General features: G+C 39.3%; 1 protein-coding gene and 1 pseudogene across 10 annotated transcripts in view; one reads left to right on the top strand and one right to left on the bottom strand.

Annotated features, from left to right (window-relative positions):
• PDE1C (phosphodiesterase 1C) overlaps positions 1-20,943 on the bottom strand; it is a 446,101-nt gene that overhangs the window by 87,868 nt on the left and 337,290 nt on the right. For all 10 annotated transcript variants that reach the window (XM_039862680.1, XM_039862678.1, XM_039862679.1 and 7 more), the window contains 3 exons: positions 5,604-5,717; positions 3,760-3,942; positions 2,721-2,787 (listed from right to left, as the gene is read on the bottom strand). In XM_039862680.1, coding sequence (XP_039718614.1) covers positions 2,721-2,787; positions 3,760-3,942; positions 5,604-5,717 — 364 coding nt within the window. The remainder of the gene's footprint in view (positions 1-2,720; positions 2,788-3,759; positions 3,943-5,603; positions 5,718-20,943) is intronic.
• Positions 4,240-4,358, top strand: LOC120602546 (uncharacterized; annotated as a pseudogene).

The following is a 20,943-nucleotide window of genomic DNA, read 5'->3' on the forward strand; positions in this document are numbered from 1 at the left end:
TGTTGTGCCTGACAATGTTTAATCCTAATCTCTAGAATAAATAAAAAAAGAATGGCTATTACTGGAAATAAAGAGATTATCACAGTAAGAAGTCAAGATTTATTCTGAACAGCAGGATTTAGAGACATGAGAGGATGAGTAAATAGAGAGTGAGATGGATGTCCTCCCCCGCACCTCATTTTCAGAAGCGCTTAGCCATAATTCTAGAATTTCAATAGTCTTCAAAACCACCTGGGGTATGCAGAAAAAAATGCTGATCTTGGGGTGGGGGACTCGGCAGAATCCTGGTGTTGGGCCTAGAGTCTGCGTTTTAACAAGCACCTGCTTAACTGTCTTAAGCCATTCTCCCTCGTTCATAGGCTTGGCCCAAGGTCCATTCCTGAACAGAAACCGCATGAACTTCCTATTAGTCCCACATAAAGGAAGCCAAATCTCCTCATTTTCTCCTGCTTTAGACCCGGAGTCTGTCCAGGGCATCACTTCCTAAGATGAACGACACACACGCTTCTGAAGGACGGCACGCTTCTGCATTTCCCATAGCCCCACCTCAGAGGGCAAGGGAAAAAACACCTCGAATGAGAATCCAGTACATATTGGATGGAAAAAATAAAAAGGACAAAAATGCAACATATTTCAAATTAAGAGACGATGGTGGTTAATTGTTCTCTTACTTAAATGTTACTTTATGTCATGTTTTGACACTAATCACAAAGGGTTAACATGACAGTAGCATGGAGGTTATTTTCTTAAATTGTATTCTCTCAGTCTCTGGGGAAATTTTCTGTAATAGAAGAAAACAATAGTGATTCCATATAAACGGCTGGCAGTGAAGTGGAAGTAACCTTTTTCTAACAGGCACTACATTTAAAAACGAGAGAAAAAGGTATCTATCTATGTGATCTCTGCAACTCGCCTCCAATTCACTGCAAATAAAACCAGAGTTTAGAGAAGTAGAAAAATATTACATTGTAAAAAGGTCTTGAACTTCCCCAGTGAACAGGGGAGAAGATGAACAGAAACCAGCCGCCTTAGCCCTATGCGCCCATCAGCGACACTTGTGGAGGAGTTGGTGCTTATTCTTTGTCGCTGTCTTTCCCTTCAGAAAGATATGTGTGCATTTGAGAATTACTTTTCCCATGAGCATAAAATAACAATTCACGCACATCACAGGTTGTTCCACATTTTCCTCAGTTTTTTTTTTATGAATAGAAAATAATGTTCCAATTTGGAAGAAAGATTTTCATAAATTTCACAGTACCAGCATAACCACCTGCATTTATGTTCACAATAAAGGAAGAAATTAAACATAAAAGATGCTTTTAATGTTCCTATGACTTTCACTGAATGTTGGAGGTTCAATTATGAAAATCAATGTGACTTTATAGTGGGTGTCATGAAACATCAAATCTCATATGAAATGATTTCACTGATTAAATGGGAAATATCGATATAAATCACACTGCTGTATTGGGCATTAGAATGGGGGCTGAAGGGAAGTGAGAGAAAATGTGTTTCTTCTTGCTGTATCCTTCTTAGAGCATCCTTCCTATTTTTAAGATGAGTTAAGAAGAGACAGAAAACTGAGAATCTGAATATATAGAGTCTTGCGAATTTAGCTAGTGAAAGTCTTTGAGACCAGGGAAAGGGACTATGAAATATTTAATCAAAATAGCCCTAAAGGACTCTGTCTTGACATTAAGTTGATCAAGTAGCACTCCTACCCTTGAGTCCACGAATAGGTCATTTATCTTCTGAAAATATCATCAGGTGATATATTTTTAAGGTTTCAGAGAAAGATAACAATAGCTTTAGCAATAGTCAGAATGCTGGGACATCTTTGAGCAAAGGGACAGGACTCCATGTGTAGGCACCATGCAATGTCAACTAGCCCAGCAATCCTGGGCCTTAGCACAGCCCCAACCCCAAGTCCAGAAGCCAAATCAGTTCAACACAGCCGGGCTACCCTCAGACCAGTGGATCTGAATCAACACACACCTAGAGGAGTATATCCACATCGAGACTCTTAGAAATAGTCTATATCATTCCAAGAGCATGCCTGATAAGAAGTAATTGTGCAGGATTTAGTTCATTTCAACTCAAAAATTCTGCGTGACTTCAAATAGAACTTTTGGGCTCCGTGAGAGTCTTGGGAAAACAGTAGAATATATGGAGAGGACAAGGACTCTGGGAGCATACATTCACGCAGCAAGATGTTACTGGGAGCTTACGATGTGCCTGGAACTCTGGTAGCCAACCTTAGTTCTGTCTCTAATAAAGTGGGTCTTTTTTAAAATGTCACTGAGAATCAGTTCATTATCTATAAAATGGACTTAGAGTAAGTAATCAGATAATGGTACAATTATGATCACCAAAGAGCCTCCTGGTGTTGTGTATTTATAACCAGAACGAGTTTGATCTCCTTTGGTCAATGTCAGATGGAGTCCCTTAATGCCAGAGCACTGTACGTTTCACTAAATGACTCCAAGGAAGAAGAAAGAAAGAAAACCCATACAGAATTTGATTTGGTAAAAATTTAGCAAGACGAAGGCTGGAAAGACAGTGATACTGTTAGAACAGATACGTGAAAGATAATGTAAAAAGTCAGGAATGAATGGGAAATCTATAAACGTGAAAGAAAGCCTCCTATTCTCTAACGACAAATGCAACTGCACTTTTTATAGGGTACTATGTACACTGTAAGACTTTTTTACTGGCATTACCTTTAATGCTTCAATAACAGCTGGTGGATAGCTCAGCCCAACCATGTTCGATGTCCGTCTATACATTCTAGCAAAGTCAGAGAGGAAGAAAATGCAATATTATATCTTACAAAAAAGAATTAGCAGGCCACCGACTTATATCAAGTGTCAACAATAGAAAGTCTCATTGTCTTGTGACTCAAGGAACCTAAAATTTCTTTATAAACCTTTTTCATAGTCACTCAAACCTAAGTGTTAAATTCAGAAGAAATCAAAGTGATCCAAACACATAAACTATTTGAAAAAAACAAACGAAAATTATTCTAGGTCACCCAAATTGGAAATTAAATCATTGAAATGGGTCATCTCTTCCACCAGAAGTGAATTATAGTACAGCATAGACAGTATGCAATGTAGTAAAGAACTCCTGTGAGCAATCCATTTAGAGGGGCTTGTTCTTTAGAACTGTTAAAAATAAGAGAAAAAAAAAAATGTCCCAGGTGAACTGTGGCATTTCAAAACCCTGTAATTGTACAATAAGGATTAGAGGAAGACTAAATCCATTTGTATAATAAGGATTGTAGAAATAATAAATTGATTTCTGGAATCTATTTCTGGTGAAGCGGGGGCTATTCCATTCCAGAGAACAAAATGGCTAACAAAATTGGAAAGTTTCACGGGGAACTCAAACCCCTTGAATGAACTGCCCTCCCAGAGTTGACAAGCTGTCCCCGATCTGCTCCAAATGCAGGCATCATCCACCTGTAGCAAAGGATGATGGATTAGACGATGTCCTTCTGTAAAAAGGAGAGACTGAACTCAAACTGAATCTTCTCTCGTTAACAAAAAGAATTCTGAGGAAAGACAAAAGCTCATCTGAATGATGCTACAGAGATTAAAATCGATATGTTTCAGCCATCTCTCATTCAAGACAAGCTGTTTCCATCTGGAATTTTCAGTATCTATAAAGATACCAAGACTACATCAAAGCAAATCTCCCCATTATAGGAACCCGGGGTTCCTTTTGCTGCCTTGGTCATGGAGTGACAGCTGTCTTTACCTCTCCACAAATATCCCAGCCTGCACTGCATGCACGATGCTCTTGAACCGTGGCTTCTCCTCGCTCCGCCTCAGCATCATCCCCATCTGCCGCGTGAAGGTGGAGGCCAGCCAGTCTCGGACCTCAGAAGGCACCGCATCTGACTGAATGTCACTGAGCTCATCCTCCGTATCCAGGAGTCTCCTGAACACAAGAAACACAACCAGGACATCGAGATGAAATCTGAAGTTAGAACTACAGGTGACGGTAGTGTAGTATAAACTTCAAAGTTGCTAAGAGACTAGGCCTCAAGTATTCCTGCCTCAAAAAAAATAAGGACAATTATGTGATGTGATAGAGGTGTTAGCTAATGCTCTGGGGTAATCATATTGCAATATATAAATGTATCAAATCGACACATTGCAAATCAACACCCAAACTTACACATGTTACATGCCAAATGTAGCTCAATAAAAATAAATTTTTAAAAAAGAAAAAAATGTCTATGGCCATGTTACCCTGAACAAGCCCGATCCCATCTGATCTTGGAAGCTAAGCAGAGTCAGGCCTGGTTAGTACTTGGATGAGAGACCACCTAGGAAGACCAGGTGCTGTGGGTGTAAAAAATAAAAAATAAGGGATTGTAAGCTGAAAAGGTCCTTGCAATCTGTGAGGGCAACCAAAAGTTGCCTTGCCTAAAAATAAATAAATAAATAAATAAAAATAAAAATAAAAAAAAACAGACTTTGCAAGGTATTACCCCAAATCACATCAACCCAAATGATGTCAACCGATACTCTCTCCAGTTTGATAGAACACTACAGGAACTTCAATGTCTAAATTCAAGCAAAATTTCCAAAATAATAGTCTCTTTATTTCAGGACAGAGATTTAAATCATCTGTCAGGTATGCTTAGTTGATTTTTCAAACTTGTCCACAGGTCAGACAAGTAGAACAGAACATCAATAGTAATAAGTTACAATAAAACTTAAAATTGTATATTATACTTATATTAAGCCCTACTAAAAATAAGTAGTAAAAACAGGTGTCAATGAAAAGACTTTTTTTTTCTTTTAGACACATGAGTTGGGAGAAAGGTGAGAAAACATAACATTTGGTTAAAAAAAAAACTATGATATCAAATTTTCTTAAATTAGGAACTAAGAATGTCACCAAAAACTAAGCCACACAATTCTCATATTACTGGGAAGTCTTTTCAGATTGGAATTTAGCATAGGAATGTGAGACATCACAAATACTGACAGAGGTGCTCCTCTGAATTTTTTTTAAAAGCCTTTCATATTCACCATTTTAATATTTTTCAAAAGAAATGCAATTTCGTTACTTCCAAATGCAAGTACTTTAATACTTTTAGATAATTCAAGTGGAAAGAGTCTGCTAAGAAAATCAATAACAAACTCAAGATCGAAGGAGGTACACTGAGTACATAAGCTGAATAAACACTTCCCCATAACTTCTGGAGCCTTCACTTAAAGATAGATGCCGTGACTTCAAGTAGAAACATAATCTTTAGAGTGAGGCTAACAATATGCAATACTTACAGTGGAACCCCACGGTTGATAAGAAATCTTACCAGATTTGTTAAAATTACCTTTTCTCCTCTTCTGTGATCTCAATTCATTATCATAATAGCCATGTGAGAGAAATTCTATTAACTCCTTTATAGATGACGCAATATAGAAGATATGTGATGTGCGAATCTACTCCATTCGTTTGTGGAAACTTAAGCTCTAAAACCAGTCATTTGAATGCTACTTCATACATGCCATGGGGGACATTTCAGAAAAACCATATAACATGAAATGCACCATCGCTGCACTAACTTTTTGTCATTTTTAGCTTACCTGGTTTCATCGATGTATACAGATTCGAGCACTGTGGCTGCATATTCCAAATTCTTCTTGAGATCTACCACTGAAGCCTCCCCTCTCTCTAATTGTTTGACCAAAGACCGTAACCTAGGGAGAGAAAAAGACATAATTCAGTTAGAATAGAGGAACAAAGACTAATCCTACAATTATAGTGATATATTTTATAGCTACTGGCTTTTTTTTATTATTATTTATTCCAATATATTTGAAAGGAAAACACAAATCTAATGATGGAGCTGACCAGTATTTCTCTAGGAGCAAGCAATAAAATAAATGCACACATTTTTGCCACAGTGAAGCAAAAACAAAAATGTTCTCATTCACTAGACACTGAGCGTCCACAAGTACCTTTTGTCTTTCTGAGAGCACCCTAAATTATCAGTGATTTCGCTACTTCTCCGTTTTTAATTTTTTTGTTCTAATTGAATGTGGCAAAGCATGAGCAACAACAACATCATCAAACACCAGGTCAGATTCAGCTCTGTGGACAGCGCTTCGTTCACAGTGATCATGGAGAATAGCAACCTTCTGGATGGCCCACAGATGTTCCCAGACAGCCGAGCAGATCTAAATCATCAAAATAATCTTAGAGGGCTGTGAAAAAAAATACATAAAGGCAAGCTATTTCACCAAACAAGAAGAATTCCTCTAGAAACAGATAAATACCTTAGTTAAAAAATTTTTTTAAAAATGAGGCTGGATGATAAACCAGGGTACTGAGGACAAGACTTTCCCCACTGCTAGTCAAGAGTATAAGAGAAATGATAAAATGTGCTCTCCTCTGACTTATAGTCACATTCTCTCCACATTGTCTCCACTTAGTATATGTGAGAGCAATAAAATGCCAGCATATGATCAAAGTCCAGGAACTGGGAACACTGTATACACCACAGAGATCTGGAGACAGGACAACTCTTCAGACTGACAGCCAGAGAAGAAATAAGCAGAACCTCTGAGGACACGTCATGGGGCACCGCCTATGCCATACCAGGCAAGGTTTCACTTCTCCGAGCGTCAGCTAGAAAATGGAGATCCAACCACTAAATCTCCTAGGTTGCTATAAAGATGAAATCAAATTGCTATTGATACAGTCTCATCAACCATGTGACCCACTGTTGGTTTTGTCCAGCTTTATTCAGACATAATTGACATCACACATTGTGTAAGTTTAAGGTGTACAATGCAATGATCTGCTACGCATATATGTTGCAAAACGATTACCACGATGAGGTTAGTTAACACATCCACCACCTCACATTAGTATACGTACGTATATTTTTTGGTGGTAAGAAGATTTAAGATGTACTCTTAGCAACTTTCATGTATACAATACTCAAAACTAACACTTGCTAACTATTATGGCCACGCTGGTCATCAGATCCCAGAATGCATTCATCTTACAACGGGACTTTGTGCTCTTTGACTTTGTGCCAGTTGTTTTTTATAAACACAATTATCATCATTGCCGTTGTTGTTATTCGGTGACTCTGATTATCATGGGTAAGATGAGAAACATCCTAGCAGGATACTTAAGATTATCATCAAGTCTCTATTTCCCAAGGCTGATCCCACCTTCCTGACTTCAAAATAACCTGACTTAAAAAAAAATAATAATAAACTCAGACATATATTTATTAGAGAGAACAGGTTGACTTCTTGGCAAGATGTAAACTACTCCTCTAGGTCTACATGAAAATGATCAGCAATAAAGAAGGAGGAGAAACTCTGCATCGACCTTAAAAAATAGGCAAGAGGACCAGCCTTACAAAAGAAATTTCCAGGAATTTCCATGATGCACAATACAGAGGAAATCAGATTGAGCCACTACCCGACGTGTGACTCTCCAGAATGCAAAGGGCAATGTGCAAAGGACATCAGCAGAGGCCTCTGCAGGCCTGGAGTTCGGGGCCAGCCCTGAGGCTCCTATCTGCAGCATTAGCAAGTGCTCTGAGTTTCAGAGGCAGCACAGGACAGCGAGTTGGCATGGATGGGCTTCCCGGTCCCTCACTCACCCACAGTAGACAGCCAGCCTGCCAAAGAACAGGGAGACCGCAGCAGCATGCCCTGAAAATTGTTCCAAAAAAGGAATGGGAGCTCTTCAGCAAAACACATTCCTGGCTAGGTCTGCCTCTAACTTTCACTATCACCTCCAGGGCCCCAACGGTGCCCCAGGCAGACTGTTTGGACTCTCAACTGGCAAAGTTAAATGAGGGTAAATTTAAACTTTATTTTTTATTTCTTCCTCCATGTGGGGCATAAAGTTCCTAGCAGGAATTGACATGAATCTCTAATCAGAACGCATCTCGATTCTCAAAAACCTAAAAGGATAGGACAAAGCACAAAAAAATGAAGGGGGAAAATCGAAGACTAATAGAAGAAGCAGATGATCCTATCTCCTTATAATAGGGCTCTCACAGGAAATAAACAGAAGCAGCTTGAATCAAACAAGTGTTCTTAGACTGAAGAAAAATCTTTACAAGCAGATAAAAAAGGATCAACTAAAACCGGAAAAAAATAAATAAAAACATCCAACGTATGTAATTTTTTATTTCATAGAATAAGAAAAGAACCTGAAAGTCTGAGAAAATAAGCTATATTACTTACAAAGTAACAAAAATTCAATCTGGCCGTAAATTTCTCCCATGCCAAATATCAGAAGACAAATTAACAACAATACCAGTTTTTGAAATTAATGTGTCATTCAAGATATTTATATCTATATCCATATCTATATCTATTTTTAATAGAATTACCATGTATATGAGAAGACAACAAATATATTCTCAGGCATGGATAAATTCAAAATCTCATCATTAATATGTTTTCCAGAAAACAAAAACTAAAAACTTTAAGGCAGGCTCTATGACAGTGGTCTTTCAAACAGGGTAGATTTATGAGTCTCCAATTAAACGAAATGTGAATTCATGACACAAACTTAATTAAGCCAACCTTTACGAAATAGACAAGTAGTTTTAAAAGATTACAAAGAGGTGGCAGATGAAATATAATACTCATTACACGAGGACAAGTAAACATGGACATGAATGACACTTCTTTTCCTAAGATAAGTTCCTATTCCATAAATGTTTCCTGTGTCACTTTTATGAACCAAAAACTAATTATAATCAGACAGAAAACAACTGAAATTATTAAGAACATCATATGGACTGTCACTTAATATCTGCGGTTATAAACAATTCCCAATCCTGGGAAAGCACAGTATCAGGAGAATCAAGTCCTGAAGAACCTCATGCCATCCTGTAATCTGGCAGCCAGGACCCTGGGCCAGAGCAGGAGTGGTGCTTGCAGAGAGAGCATCACTCCGATTCCCACTCAGCAGCTCGGATCAGCAGCGCTGAAAACCATCTCCCTTGGAAAGTCCCAGGCTTTGTGCCACGATTAGCAGAAAATCAGCAGTATGCGGCTCCCCCTTGATGTGGTCGCCAGTAGTGCCAGACAGACTCTGGGCACAGCCGCATTTAGCCGGCGTGAAAGTCTGACCCAAAAGAAAGTTGGAAACACAAACAAACCCCTCACCCCGTGGCTTTGACAAACCCAGGGAAGAAACGACAAAGAATAAAGTATCTTGAAGATGCAGAAGTAGTACCAGAAATTCAAATCTACTCCCATCTTTCGAGCTTATAAGATGAGCAGAAGATTCTGGCAGACAGGAAGGGAGCCTAGGACAACACACCCACTGTGTGTACGGAAAACACCCAGCCGACGTTCGCCTCTCTTTATTCAAGGACAACTAAACAGAAAGAAGAAAAACTGTGAAAAGAGTCAGCAATAAAGCAAGCAGAGATGCAGAGAAAAGAAAATTCACTAATGGAAACAGAAATAAATTTTAGGGAGCATCTGTCTGCTTTGTGTTCAATAAAATTCAGGAAAACATAGACCTGTGAAACAAAGGTGAAAGCTGAAATGATAATGCCATCCAAAGTGGCCATATTGAGAGAGAAGATACCTTAAAAAATGATAACAATAAAAAGACTATAAGGACAATAAAAAAAATTAAGTGGTGACCAACTTTCTACATACTCAGCTGCTATACAGACTAGCGCCCATCAGATGCAAGCTACGCCTGTCCCCGCTCACATAGCTACCAGCTTTCTGCTTTATGTAGCTGCCACACAAACCCTAGGAAATCCCAGATGTCTCTATTTTCCAATACTGTTGAACTTTAGGGTAGCATTGGGGTGGGTGCTGCTCCATTAGCCTCTCAGTCCATCCTCTCCTCCAGTCCGTTATCCCTCTTGGAACATCATGCCCCATACCCTACCTACCACCTACCTCTTGGTGAAATTATTGCTTTATGAGAAGAACAGTTTCAAATTAGCTCTTTCGCCACTGGTCACCAACTAATCCTAAAGACTGAAAAATTTCCTAAAGTTTCTAGGAATAAAGAGGCACCTTTCCCTACGTTTCATTATAGTATGGATTTTCCTTAGATCTGAATCCATCTTAAAAAGGGCTGCCTAAAAATAGCCAAGATCTTTCATACTCGTATTATAAAGTATTTTTGTTGAACTGGGAGAAGACTACCTATGGGAGGAAGGCTCAGGTGTCCACCTTTGATTTCCTAGTAAAGTCTGTCTAGATGTTTTTCCATGTGAGTTCATTCTACCTAATAGGCCAATGTCCCCAAGGACAAGACTCATGGTAAGCTGTAGTCCACGTGCCTAGTTCTTTCAATACTACTCAAAAGAATTTTAGTCTGGGCATCTAAAGAGAGAAAGGGAGAAAGGAAAGGATGGAAACAGGAAATATACAACAATAAAATTTCTGTTCTGAATGAATGTTCATAGTTTCCAGCACTCCATCCATTTCTGTCACTGTGACTGCCAAATAACAGTTCCAGTCTAGAAGTACACCACCATTTTAGGAATAGCTTATGCCTTCAGACTTTGGCAAAATGCCCTTCTGTTAGGCTAGTGTACCATTTCGTTGTGGATGAAGCGTTGCATCTTTACATGAGACTTTCATTTCTCCACAAGACCTCTTTGCTTTTCATACGCTCCTTTGCTACAAGGCATACAATGAAACATGGCATCACTTCAATTCTCTGTGCCCTCGAGTCCAGAACAAGTCCTGGACGCTGAGTTCCCTTGAGATCCTGCCACCGTTCGGAACGCATAAAAGTCTTAGAAAAGAAGAACTGAGTGAAGAAAGGCCTGAACACTGTGTTTTGAAATTCGAAAGTCCATTGGAGTCTTCTGTTTTTTCCTCGCAAAGATAATTTCCAGGACCAATGGAGTTGACTTTATTAGGAAGCAACTTTTTGACTCAGTTTCATAACTTAGAAAACTGCCCGACCATGGACTAGGTGCTATTCCTACCCAAGTGAAGTCCTGACAACTCTACGATACTATGCCTTGAGAGCATATATATTTGTTGAGCTTTAGACGCTACTGGAATGAAATCATCAGAAAAGCACAAGCAAAAATAAGCTGGAATAAAAAGCCATAAAAAGCCATGAAACACACGTCCTTATATCTGTCCACTTTGCCCCAGGTTGTCCCCTATGAGAACGGACGAGCAGGGTGGCTAAAGATGGCTATTGTCTCAGACAGGCTTTGTTTAGTTTGAAAGAACATGGAAGGGAACTGTATCTTTTATAGTACTTCTCTTACAAGTCCCAATGAATCATGAGTCCTAAAAACTCATTTGAATTAAAAAAAAAAAATCACTATTTCAGTCCATCACATCTGTGGATTTGTAAGCCAAAGGCATCTCTGTGTATTTTTCACACACCTGTTTCCTCTGTGTAATTCCCATCCCCTGCCACTTACCTAAATGCCATAGAAAGTAAATTAAAACAACTCCCCCAAATGAAATGCCCAAAGTGAATTTCAGGCTTATGCTTTAATGTCACCCGATGACGCCATCTGAATATTTTTCTGGTGATTTGTTTCTATAATTAATTAAGATGGCTGCACTTGAAATACTCATTCAACACTTACTGGGTGCTTTCTGTGTGCAGACACTGTAATAGGCTCTAGAAATACAAAGGAGGAAAATGCAATGCCTTCCCCCAGTTAGGAAAGCCAGATGAGTCCACGTATGCCATGTAGTACAGCAAGCGTGACGGCAGAGGTATGACAAAGGTGCCAAGAAAGTGCAGAGGAAAGGACTCTCCAAATAACAAGGTCTTCTCTAGATGAGGTGACATCAGAGCCGTCTTAAAACCAGATCGGCATCAACCGAGCAAGCAAGATGGGATGGAGAAGTGGTGGGCTCTGGACTGAGGGAGCAGCCTAAAGACTGTGATCCAGCCAGGGAATTCCATGGGTGGCTGGAACTCAGAGATGCATGACGAGATAAAACTTCAGAAGAAGGTAGGGGCCAGACCCTGGCGGGCTCAGTGTGTCAAACTAAAGAAATTTAATTTTCTCCTGGAGATGATGAGGAGCCCCCCGAATTTTTTTAAATGGGGTGAAGTGTGATAAGATTTGCATTTTAGAAAGATCAATCTAGCAGTAGAATAGAGGAGTGAGTGGGAAAATTCTATACATTTTCGTTGTAATTAAGGCTTGTCTGGTACCCTGAACAGTGAAATCCAAATGTTATCTCTCATGTGACAGCATTTTGAGAGGGTGGTACATGAGTGTGGTGGTAGTATAGATCATTGCTTTTAATAATTTCTGGGAAAGGACTTGTTTGGGGCATGTGATTTCCTGATTTAGTGGCCTTTAAACCAAAAACAAGAAGACCAATGAAAATAATGATTGGCATGAAGAGCCTGGTTATGTGACTTGTACCTTTTGTTAATGCCATAAGTAAGAGAGCAATGTGCTTCTATGATTCCCAAGCGCACATGCTTAAGGCAGATGTACGAACAGATTTAAATAAATTATTGGGCTATAATTAATTTTTCACTGAAGAAAAAATATCTGGTGCCTAGGTTCATATCTATGATTTTACATACCTCCCATATAAGTTATTAACTAGTTAAAAAATTAGTAAGGTTATTGAAGACTTTAAACGATATTTACAAAATCGATTTAATTGAACATATACTAAACACTACACCCAGTTGCAGAGTACGACATTCTCTTCAAGTGCACATACCACAGTTATCAAAACTGGTCATGGGCTGGGTCATAGCGAAAGTCTCAACAAATTTCAAATAATTGAAATCCTATAGATTGTTCTCTGACAATAGTGAAACTCAGCTTGAAATTAACAACAGAAAAAAATGACTAGAAATATTCCAAATGTTTGGAAATTTAAAAATATACTTCCAAATAACCATGAGTCAAAAATGAAATCAGAAAATAATTTTAAGTGTTAATGAAGATACGATACATCAAAACTTGTGGCATGCAAGTAAAGGAGGAAATATATAGCCTTAAATGAATATATGAGAAAAGGAGAAAACTTGGAAATAAGTGATTTCATTAATCATCTCAAGAAATTAGAAAAAGAACAAGTTAATTCAAAAAAAGTAAATGATAGCAAAAAATAAACACAAAAATAAAACCTAAGTAGAAAACAAACTTATAACAGAAATAGTCAACAAAGCCAAAAGCTATGTCCTTGAAAAGCTTAATAAAATTGATGTCAAGAAAGACTGTTCAAGAAAAAAGAGATAAGACACAAATAACCATTATCAAGAACAAAAAAAAGAATATCGTTACAGATCTTATAGACATTCAAAACAGTAATAAAAGACTATCATAAATACTTTTCTCAGATACATTAATAAATTTAGACGAAATGGAAAAAATCCATGAAAAATTAATTAAAACTGACATAAGAAAAAAGGTAAAATATAAGTACTCTGTATCTACTGAAAAAAACTGAATTCATAGTTTTTTCCCCCACAAAGAGGACTACAGTGTTAAATCACATTATTGAAGAATTCATCTAAATATTCAAAGAAGAAATAACACAGTGTTCCAGAGAAAAGCAAAAGAATTTAGAAAACTGCTGTGGATTTTCTGATGAATATTTGCATTCTTTTTGGTTTCATGAAAAAAATAATAACCTTCCAGCTTATTTTTGGGGGCCAGCATATTCTTGATTCTTAAACCAAACAAGGACATTATAAGAAAAGAATTATAGTCCAGTCTCTCTCACGAACATGGATGCAAAAATCCTAAACAAAATTTTAACAAATTAAACCCAGCAATAAAGAAAAAGGAAAGCAAGCACCAAGCAAACTTGCAAGGATGCAAGGTTGGTTTAACACTTTAAATCAGTGAATAAATGTTATTCACTATTTTAATAGGAATAAAAGAGAAAAATTGTATGATTATCATACAATTTTAAAGTATTTGAGAAAATAAATATTTATAATAAGTATCTTAGCAAAGAAGGAGTAAAAGTGATTTTCCTAAATCTGATACTGGGTCTTTAAAACAAAAATACTACAGCAAAAATCAGATATAACACTGAAATATGGAAAACTTTTCTGTTGAACTAGCTAATAATATGAGGATGTCTATTATCTTTACTTCTCTTCAAGATTTTATAGGAAGTTTTCACCAGTTCAATTAGAAAAGAAGAAATAAAAGGTATAAAGGCTGGAAAGAAAAAGTAAGTGTCGCTGCAGATGAAATAATACATAGACAGGATATCTAACAATTTGTAAATAAATTATTATAATTAAAAGGTGAATTTAGCAAGGTCACTGGTTAAACAGCAATAAACAATTACAAAATGGCACTACGAAAGCATTAAAATAGAAAGTATCTAGGAATAAATCTTACAAAAGACAAAAATAGTACACAGAAACTGTAAGGTATTATTGAGAGAAGTCTAAATGACCTAATAAACAGAAGAATAATCCGTATTCAAAAAAATGTTTTAAGTATGTTAGAAATATGAATTCGGCCTAAATTTATCTACAGATTCAGTGTAATTACAAATTCTCCACAGGTCATTTGGTGAAAAATGACAGACTGATTCTAAAATATATTTGGAGATGCTAACAACCAAATATAACCAATATGGTTTTGATTAAAAAGCACAAAGCTGAAAGACTTAGACTCTCAAATATCAAGACGTATAAAGCATTTAATTCTGGGCCTGCATCTCTCCACCCTCACTACTCCAGCCCTCTCCTCTCAGTGTCCAGCTGGTCCGAGTAAGGATGTGAACATGTACTTTTATATTAAGATAAGCAAAAAAAAAAAAAAAAAAAAATCCGCTACAAGAAAAAATAAAACAGCCAAATATAAACTGCTTTTGAGAGTTATCCTACTCTGCATGTGACTGTTCCATTCCATTAGCATGGACTCATTCTTCAGATGCCCACTGGAGGGTATTACCACATATGCTCTTGGTTGCTGTGGATTTTCTGATGAATATTTGCATTCCTTTTGTTTTCGTGAAGCTCCGTCATGGAGCAGCCTTGCACATTCAGTCTCCTCCTAGTTTCTGTTCTACACAGTAAATCTCCTTCCAGGATGCGCGTTTGTGTGCGTGAGAATAAGTGCGCACATGCACGCACGCTCACTGCCTGTCGGCGCCAGGCAGAAAGCACCGCTCAGTTCAAAAGAAGCCCTATATTTTTATAGTAGTCTAGGAGGTACTATGACTTAAGGTTAAAGTTACAATACTGACTTTGTTCCTTTGGAGTTCCCGTAATAATATAATGCAGTGATTTGGAAAAGGTTTCCCCCTGCCCATCCTTCTTGGTCATATAAAAAATATTCCTTACAAACCAGTTTATCCCTTGTTTTTCCCATCACTCAACTCACACATTTCCTTAAAAGGAAATAGTACCAAAAAGAAAGTGCAAGATTCACAATTATACTAGGAAAATCTTTATTTCTAAAAAATAAAAAAACACTATCTCTCTAACGTATGACTCTAGGTGGACAGAGCTTATTGGGAAGGGACAGTAATAGAAGAACCCATTTTACTGGCCATTGTTCTTCAGGAAAAAGAAATAAAAAGAATGAAATAAGAAAACCCAGAGCCTCATTCAAAACCTGCCACAGGCCGTACTGGGGATTATGGAGGGGAAGAGGATGAAATCTGCCAGGCTGCCAAAAGGTAAGTTCCAGAAGCCATTTTTCATTTGCAGCTATTCATGTGGAAAGAATCACCATCGCTTTGCTCTGCTGATAAACATGTCACTTCAAAAACATCTGTTTCAATAGACCAAAGAAATGAGAACTAAAAACATCTTTGAATGGTGGTAATGAGAAAAGGCAGATGAGCAGAAATGAGAAGGAAGTTTGCTGAGAGATTGAGGAAGGTTGAAACCATGCACAGACATGTTTCTCTATATCTTAAGCGTCGACTCGGCCCCGTGGCCCCCTCGATCTCCTTCCCCGGATTGTTTCTCATTCCATTGGAATTGCATTGTGTCGCTAGAATCACCCGGAGAAGTTACAGCACACACACGGCAAAATCGCAGGAATTCTACCATATTAGAAACATAGTCTGTTTCAGCAAGACAAATCAAGATTACCTTTCCCCTCCCATTTTTTTTTAATTTTATAATAACAGATATAGATATGATTAATTCATGGATAAAAATATAGCTAAGAATAGCTAACAAGATGCTGAATTAACACAGCTCCCTTCCTTACGGTTAATTCCAGAAGAATTATAGGATAAAACAACAAAACTCAAAGAAAACTGAGAAACTCCTAAGGTGACTTGAAGGCACTGCTTTGCATGTGTGAGGACAGCGCAGTTTATGACAGTCCGTGGTCTAGGACAGACCTGGGGAGGAATTGGTAGGAAAGGAAGTGTTACAGTCTGCTATTGTTTCCCTCCCTGCTGCCACCTCCAGATGTACAGCAGCCACCCTCACGTCACTGGTGACTCAGAACTCAAAGTCAAGAGATCTGGAGAGTTAAATCAGGGCTGTTTGTCCCACCTTGTAGCTCCACTTTGACATAGGTTTCCAAGACAGTCACAGAGGGAAAACAAACGTGAAAGAACACGTGTGGGAGGTTTTTATGAACCAGGCTGGAATCAGGATGTGTTGCCTCTGGTCACCTCCCATTTGTTCAGGATCCAGTCACATGACTACCTTTCCAAGAGAAGCTGCAAGATGCAGTCCAGTTGTATGCCCTGGAGGACAAGGAAGGGGGTTTGGTGAAGAGCCAGCCAATCTCTGCCATGCTTAGAAAATGGATTCCTGTGATCTATCCTTCTTTTTTCCTTTAAACCTTTGGTTTCTACCTTGTGGACGGCATCAAATGGAATACTGTATATTAAAGTGGCTAGTTCACTTTACAATCCTATTAAACTGAGAGACATAATCATCCTCTTGATGAGATAACCTCTCAAACATCTGATAAAAATGAGATAGTTCTCAAGGGAATTATCCAGAATGAAAAAAAAAAAGCCAACTCAAAAGGTTGCATGCTATATGATTCCATTTATGTAACAAGTTTGAAATGACAGAATTATGAAACGAAGGACAGGTTAGTGGTTGCCAGGGGTTAGAGGGAGAGGCAAATGGGATGAAGATGGGTGTGAAAAAGGGGAGCCTGTGGTGACGGTGCTATTCCGTATGTTGACTGTGGTAATAGATGCACAAACCTACGCACACAATGAAATTGCACAGAACTAAACATACGTGCGCGTGCGCATGCGCACACGAGTACAATAAAAAATGGGAGAATCTGAAGAAGACAGACTGTGCTAATGTTGATATCCTCATTGTACTGCAGTTTTGCTAGATTTTGCGTTGGGGAAAACTGGAGAAAGGGTTATACAGGAATCTCTATTATTTCTTACAATAATGTGAATCTACAATTATCTCAAAAGAAAAAGTTTAATTAAAAAAATAGGGGAGGAGGGGGAAGTAGGCGGGGTAAAGGGGGTCATATATAGGGGGATAAGGAGAGGGCGAAGTGGGTAAAGGGGATCAAATATATGGTAGCTGAAGGAAACTGGACTTTGGGTGGTAAATGCACAATAGAATATACAGATGTCAAAGTATAATGTACACCTAAAATTATAGAATTGTATTAACCAATGTTACCCCAATAAACTTAATTTTTAAAAAGTTAAAAAAAAAAAAGGACACACAGCCCTCCAGTTCAATGGACTATTGATGATAATAGGCTGAACGTAAGCTGTCTCTACCCTGGCTGGTTCTCTAAGTGCCCCTGTTCATGTGGCCTCTTCAGTAAGTATTTCCTAGGTCCTTCTGCTTGGCAGCAGGGATGTAGGGAGAAGTGTCCGCAGGACAGCTGTTAACCATGTCTGATGGCTTTGGCGAGAACCCATCAAGGGTTAACACCAGTGACATTGGGAGCTTGGTGAGAACCTGAGAAAGATTCAAGGTTATTTCATGCTGGAGGTTCTCAGGATCGACTGAGGAGACTGAGATGCTAGCAAGTGATCGTCACACGAAGAAGATGAGGTAAAAAAAAAAATCCAGTGACTTTACCGAAGGGTCACCGATTCCACCTCTACTGGCCACAATCCCCTGGGACCTAAGGAATGAGGCCCTTTCTCCCCTCCTTGCATTTTTACCCTCACTGTTCAGTTTGTCCTCAGAAGGTGGTTTCATTTTGAGGGTGACTGCATTATGACAGGCTAGCCATAAAGGATTTGTAAAGAAGGCAATCGAGAGCTAGGCGCGAGGCTGACGAAGTGGGGTAAGTAAGAAGGGATGAGAAAGAACCTGCCACGGAGGTCGTGCTGCATCGCACAGTCATTTCTAATCAAATGGGGAAACGATTTGCGTATTATTAACATTTAAAGTTCGTTTTCAACATAATTACCGTGCAATTTTCTTCCCACCATAAATCATTTCGTAATAGCCTTGGGGTGGGGGATGGGTAGGGATCTGGACCTGTAGTGCATGATCATTCATTGTCTGTCCGCTCTAGCACATTCTAATAACAATGTGTCAAAAGCCAAAAAAAGCTTTTCCATTTTTTTTGCCATATATTAATAGAAAAAGACAAGTTAAAAGATTTTTTTTTTCATTCGGGTGTTACCATCTCACCAGCATTGACTCCTTTTCTTTGTAGATGCGGGCTAAGGCTTGTTTCACTGTCTCTTCTATTAAAATAGTCCCCCTTCCCCCACCCTGCTTGTGGCTGGAAACACAGGCTTGATGATGCAGGTAGGTAGCTAACCAAGGTAAATGCTAACACAGGACCCAACTGCCATAACTACTTAGGAACAAAACTCATCCCCTGTTAGCTATTTTCTGTCCGAATTTACAAGGAGAGTTGATTTACAAAGGAATTAGCAGTAATCGTACCAAATACTGATGGATCAATATAGATAAAGCACTCCGCTTGCCCCAAGGCAATTATTCCTCATTGTGCACCACGGTAACTTCTGTGGGTAAAATTTATTGTCTAGTGCTTTGGAGTTTTCCTCTCATGAGCAATGTGAGCCTCCACTGTACTAAGACTTTCTCATTTAGCATTTTCAAAACCTCCTAAGTCTCAGCACATCCTCTGCAAGATTTTTTTAATGACGTTTGAACCTACATGGTGTCGTAACATGTTCTATTATTGAACGTAAAAAGAAGTATTTTTGTGAAGAATTTCGTTGAGTTTTAGTTTCTAGCTCAGGGATTGGGAAAGAGGAAGAAACACTTCCACGAAATGATTCTCTATTAAAGGAAAGAAGAGATGTTAAGGGAATCACAAAATGTTCGACACTCGATACTGACTCTTTGGAGGTGTCCATGAGATCTGTGGAATCTTGAGGAAGGAGTGATGCGTTCGTCCCGACACTATTGAGTGTTTCTAGAGAGAGAGCCTTCCTTTCTCCCCGCCAGGCTACAAACACAAACGACTGGGGCTCTGTGCTGTCCCTGACCTGTCATTACGGCGGAGGAGAAACCCGCTCTGTCCACAACCTGGCAGAGACATAGGCCAACCAGAGCAGGTGTGACACCTGATCATGGGTCTCCCCGCAGAGGAGACGTTGCTGGGTTTGGTCCATCACTGGGTTTGGTCCAGCGCTGGTGCAAAGTAAGAACACGAGCATCTTTCTAGAGCTGGGACTGGTCTACCAAATTTATAGTCAGACATATGGCGTGATGAACAGCCCAAGCCATTTCTGTGTGTGCTTTTGGCTCTGGGCTATTTATTATATTGTTTGCTGTGGGCCAGGTGTGGATTTCTTCCTTAGCCCCTACACTCTCACATGTCCCTGAACAAAGATGCCATTGGAATCAGAAGTGAAAAGCTAAAATCTATGGCCTAAGAGACCTACTGCATCAAACCCCAGTTCCTCCTACTATAGGAATTTCCATCTCCTGAATTCATTGCTATGGGACAGAAGATAATGTTTAGTGTTTTAATTCCACCACGACCCCCATCTGCTGCCAACAGCCATTCCTACTGTGAGGAGTCCCCAGGGAACATTGGAAAGAAGAGTCTTGGTAAAGAGAAGTCTATGAAGTGGGTAGTGTCCTAGTCCAAAGTCTGAAGAGGGAGGATGTTGGATGGGTCGGGGGGAAGCTGACAGCTGAGGCACTTAGCTCCACTTCCTTTTTTGGACTCAGCATGAGATGACCTCTTAGGTGACTCCCAGGACATCCTCACACCAACCCAGGATAGTGACATCAGAGTACAAGCAGCTACCACATTATAGTTAGAGGAGGCTACAGTTTAGATCCCTCAAGTCTCACTTGGCTTCTGGGCATGAAGGAGGAAGGTGTCAGAAATCCCTGTGCCCTGCAGAAGGATGTGGGGAGCAGGTGATAGTGCTGACTGCCAGGATTACCAGGGGTGTCACCATGGTTGTGGGCCACAGGGAATCCTCCCAGGCCCATGACCACGTAAAGTTATAGCCAGACCTCAGCAGGGCCATGGGACCACAGGAGCTGAGCAGAGCCAAGCAGGTGGGGAGAAACACAGTCACAGAACTTAGCTAGAGATGTCACTGAGACTTGCAGTGACAAGTGAACAAGAGACATCATTATGGAAATGAGATGTCAGAGGACAATACAATGACACATGGGCCTGTACTGTCTTAGAGAGCAATTGGGAAAAGAATAAGGAAAACTGAGAGACAAACAGATTTTTCAAAAAGGGAGTTACCTAAAAAGACCGTTTCAATTATTAAATTAGGTGAAGTTTTATGAGTTGGATTATAATTAGTTTCTCTCTTTCCACCTCTCTCTCTCTCTTTCTCTCTCTCTCACACACACACACACACACACCCCACCCCATTACAGATCCAGACCCAGCAAGGACGGGCTCAGGAAGAAGATCAAATCACACACGAGAAATACAGAAGGCACCGTTCCTTTGCCCGTCTTGAGTGTGCTGAGAAGAAATGACTGGCCTGTGCATTCGCAGCATCAAGCAAGTCCTCGGTGGGAGGCGGCATGCACAGGAAGCAGGCACGGACATGATGCCGC

Source organism: Pteropus medius, unplaced genomic scaffold (genome assembly GCF_902729225.1).
Source record: "Pteropus medius unplaced genomic scaffold, Ma_sr-lr_union100, whole genome shotgun sequence".
Classification (NCBI taxonomy): Eukaryota; Metazoa; Chordata; class Mammalia; order Chiroptera; family Pteropodidae; genus Pteropus; species Pteropus medius.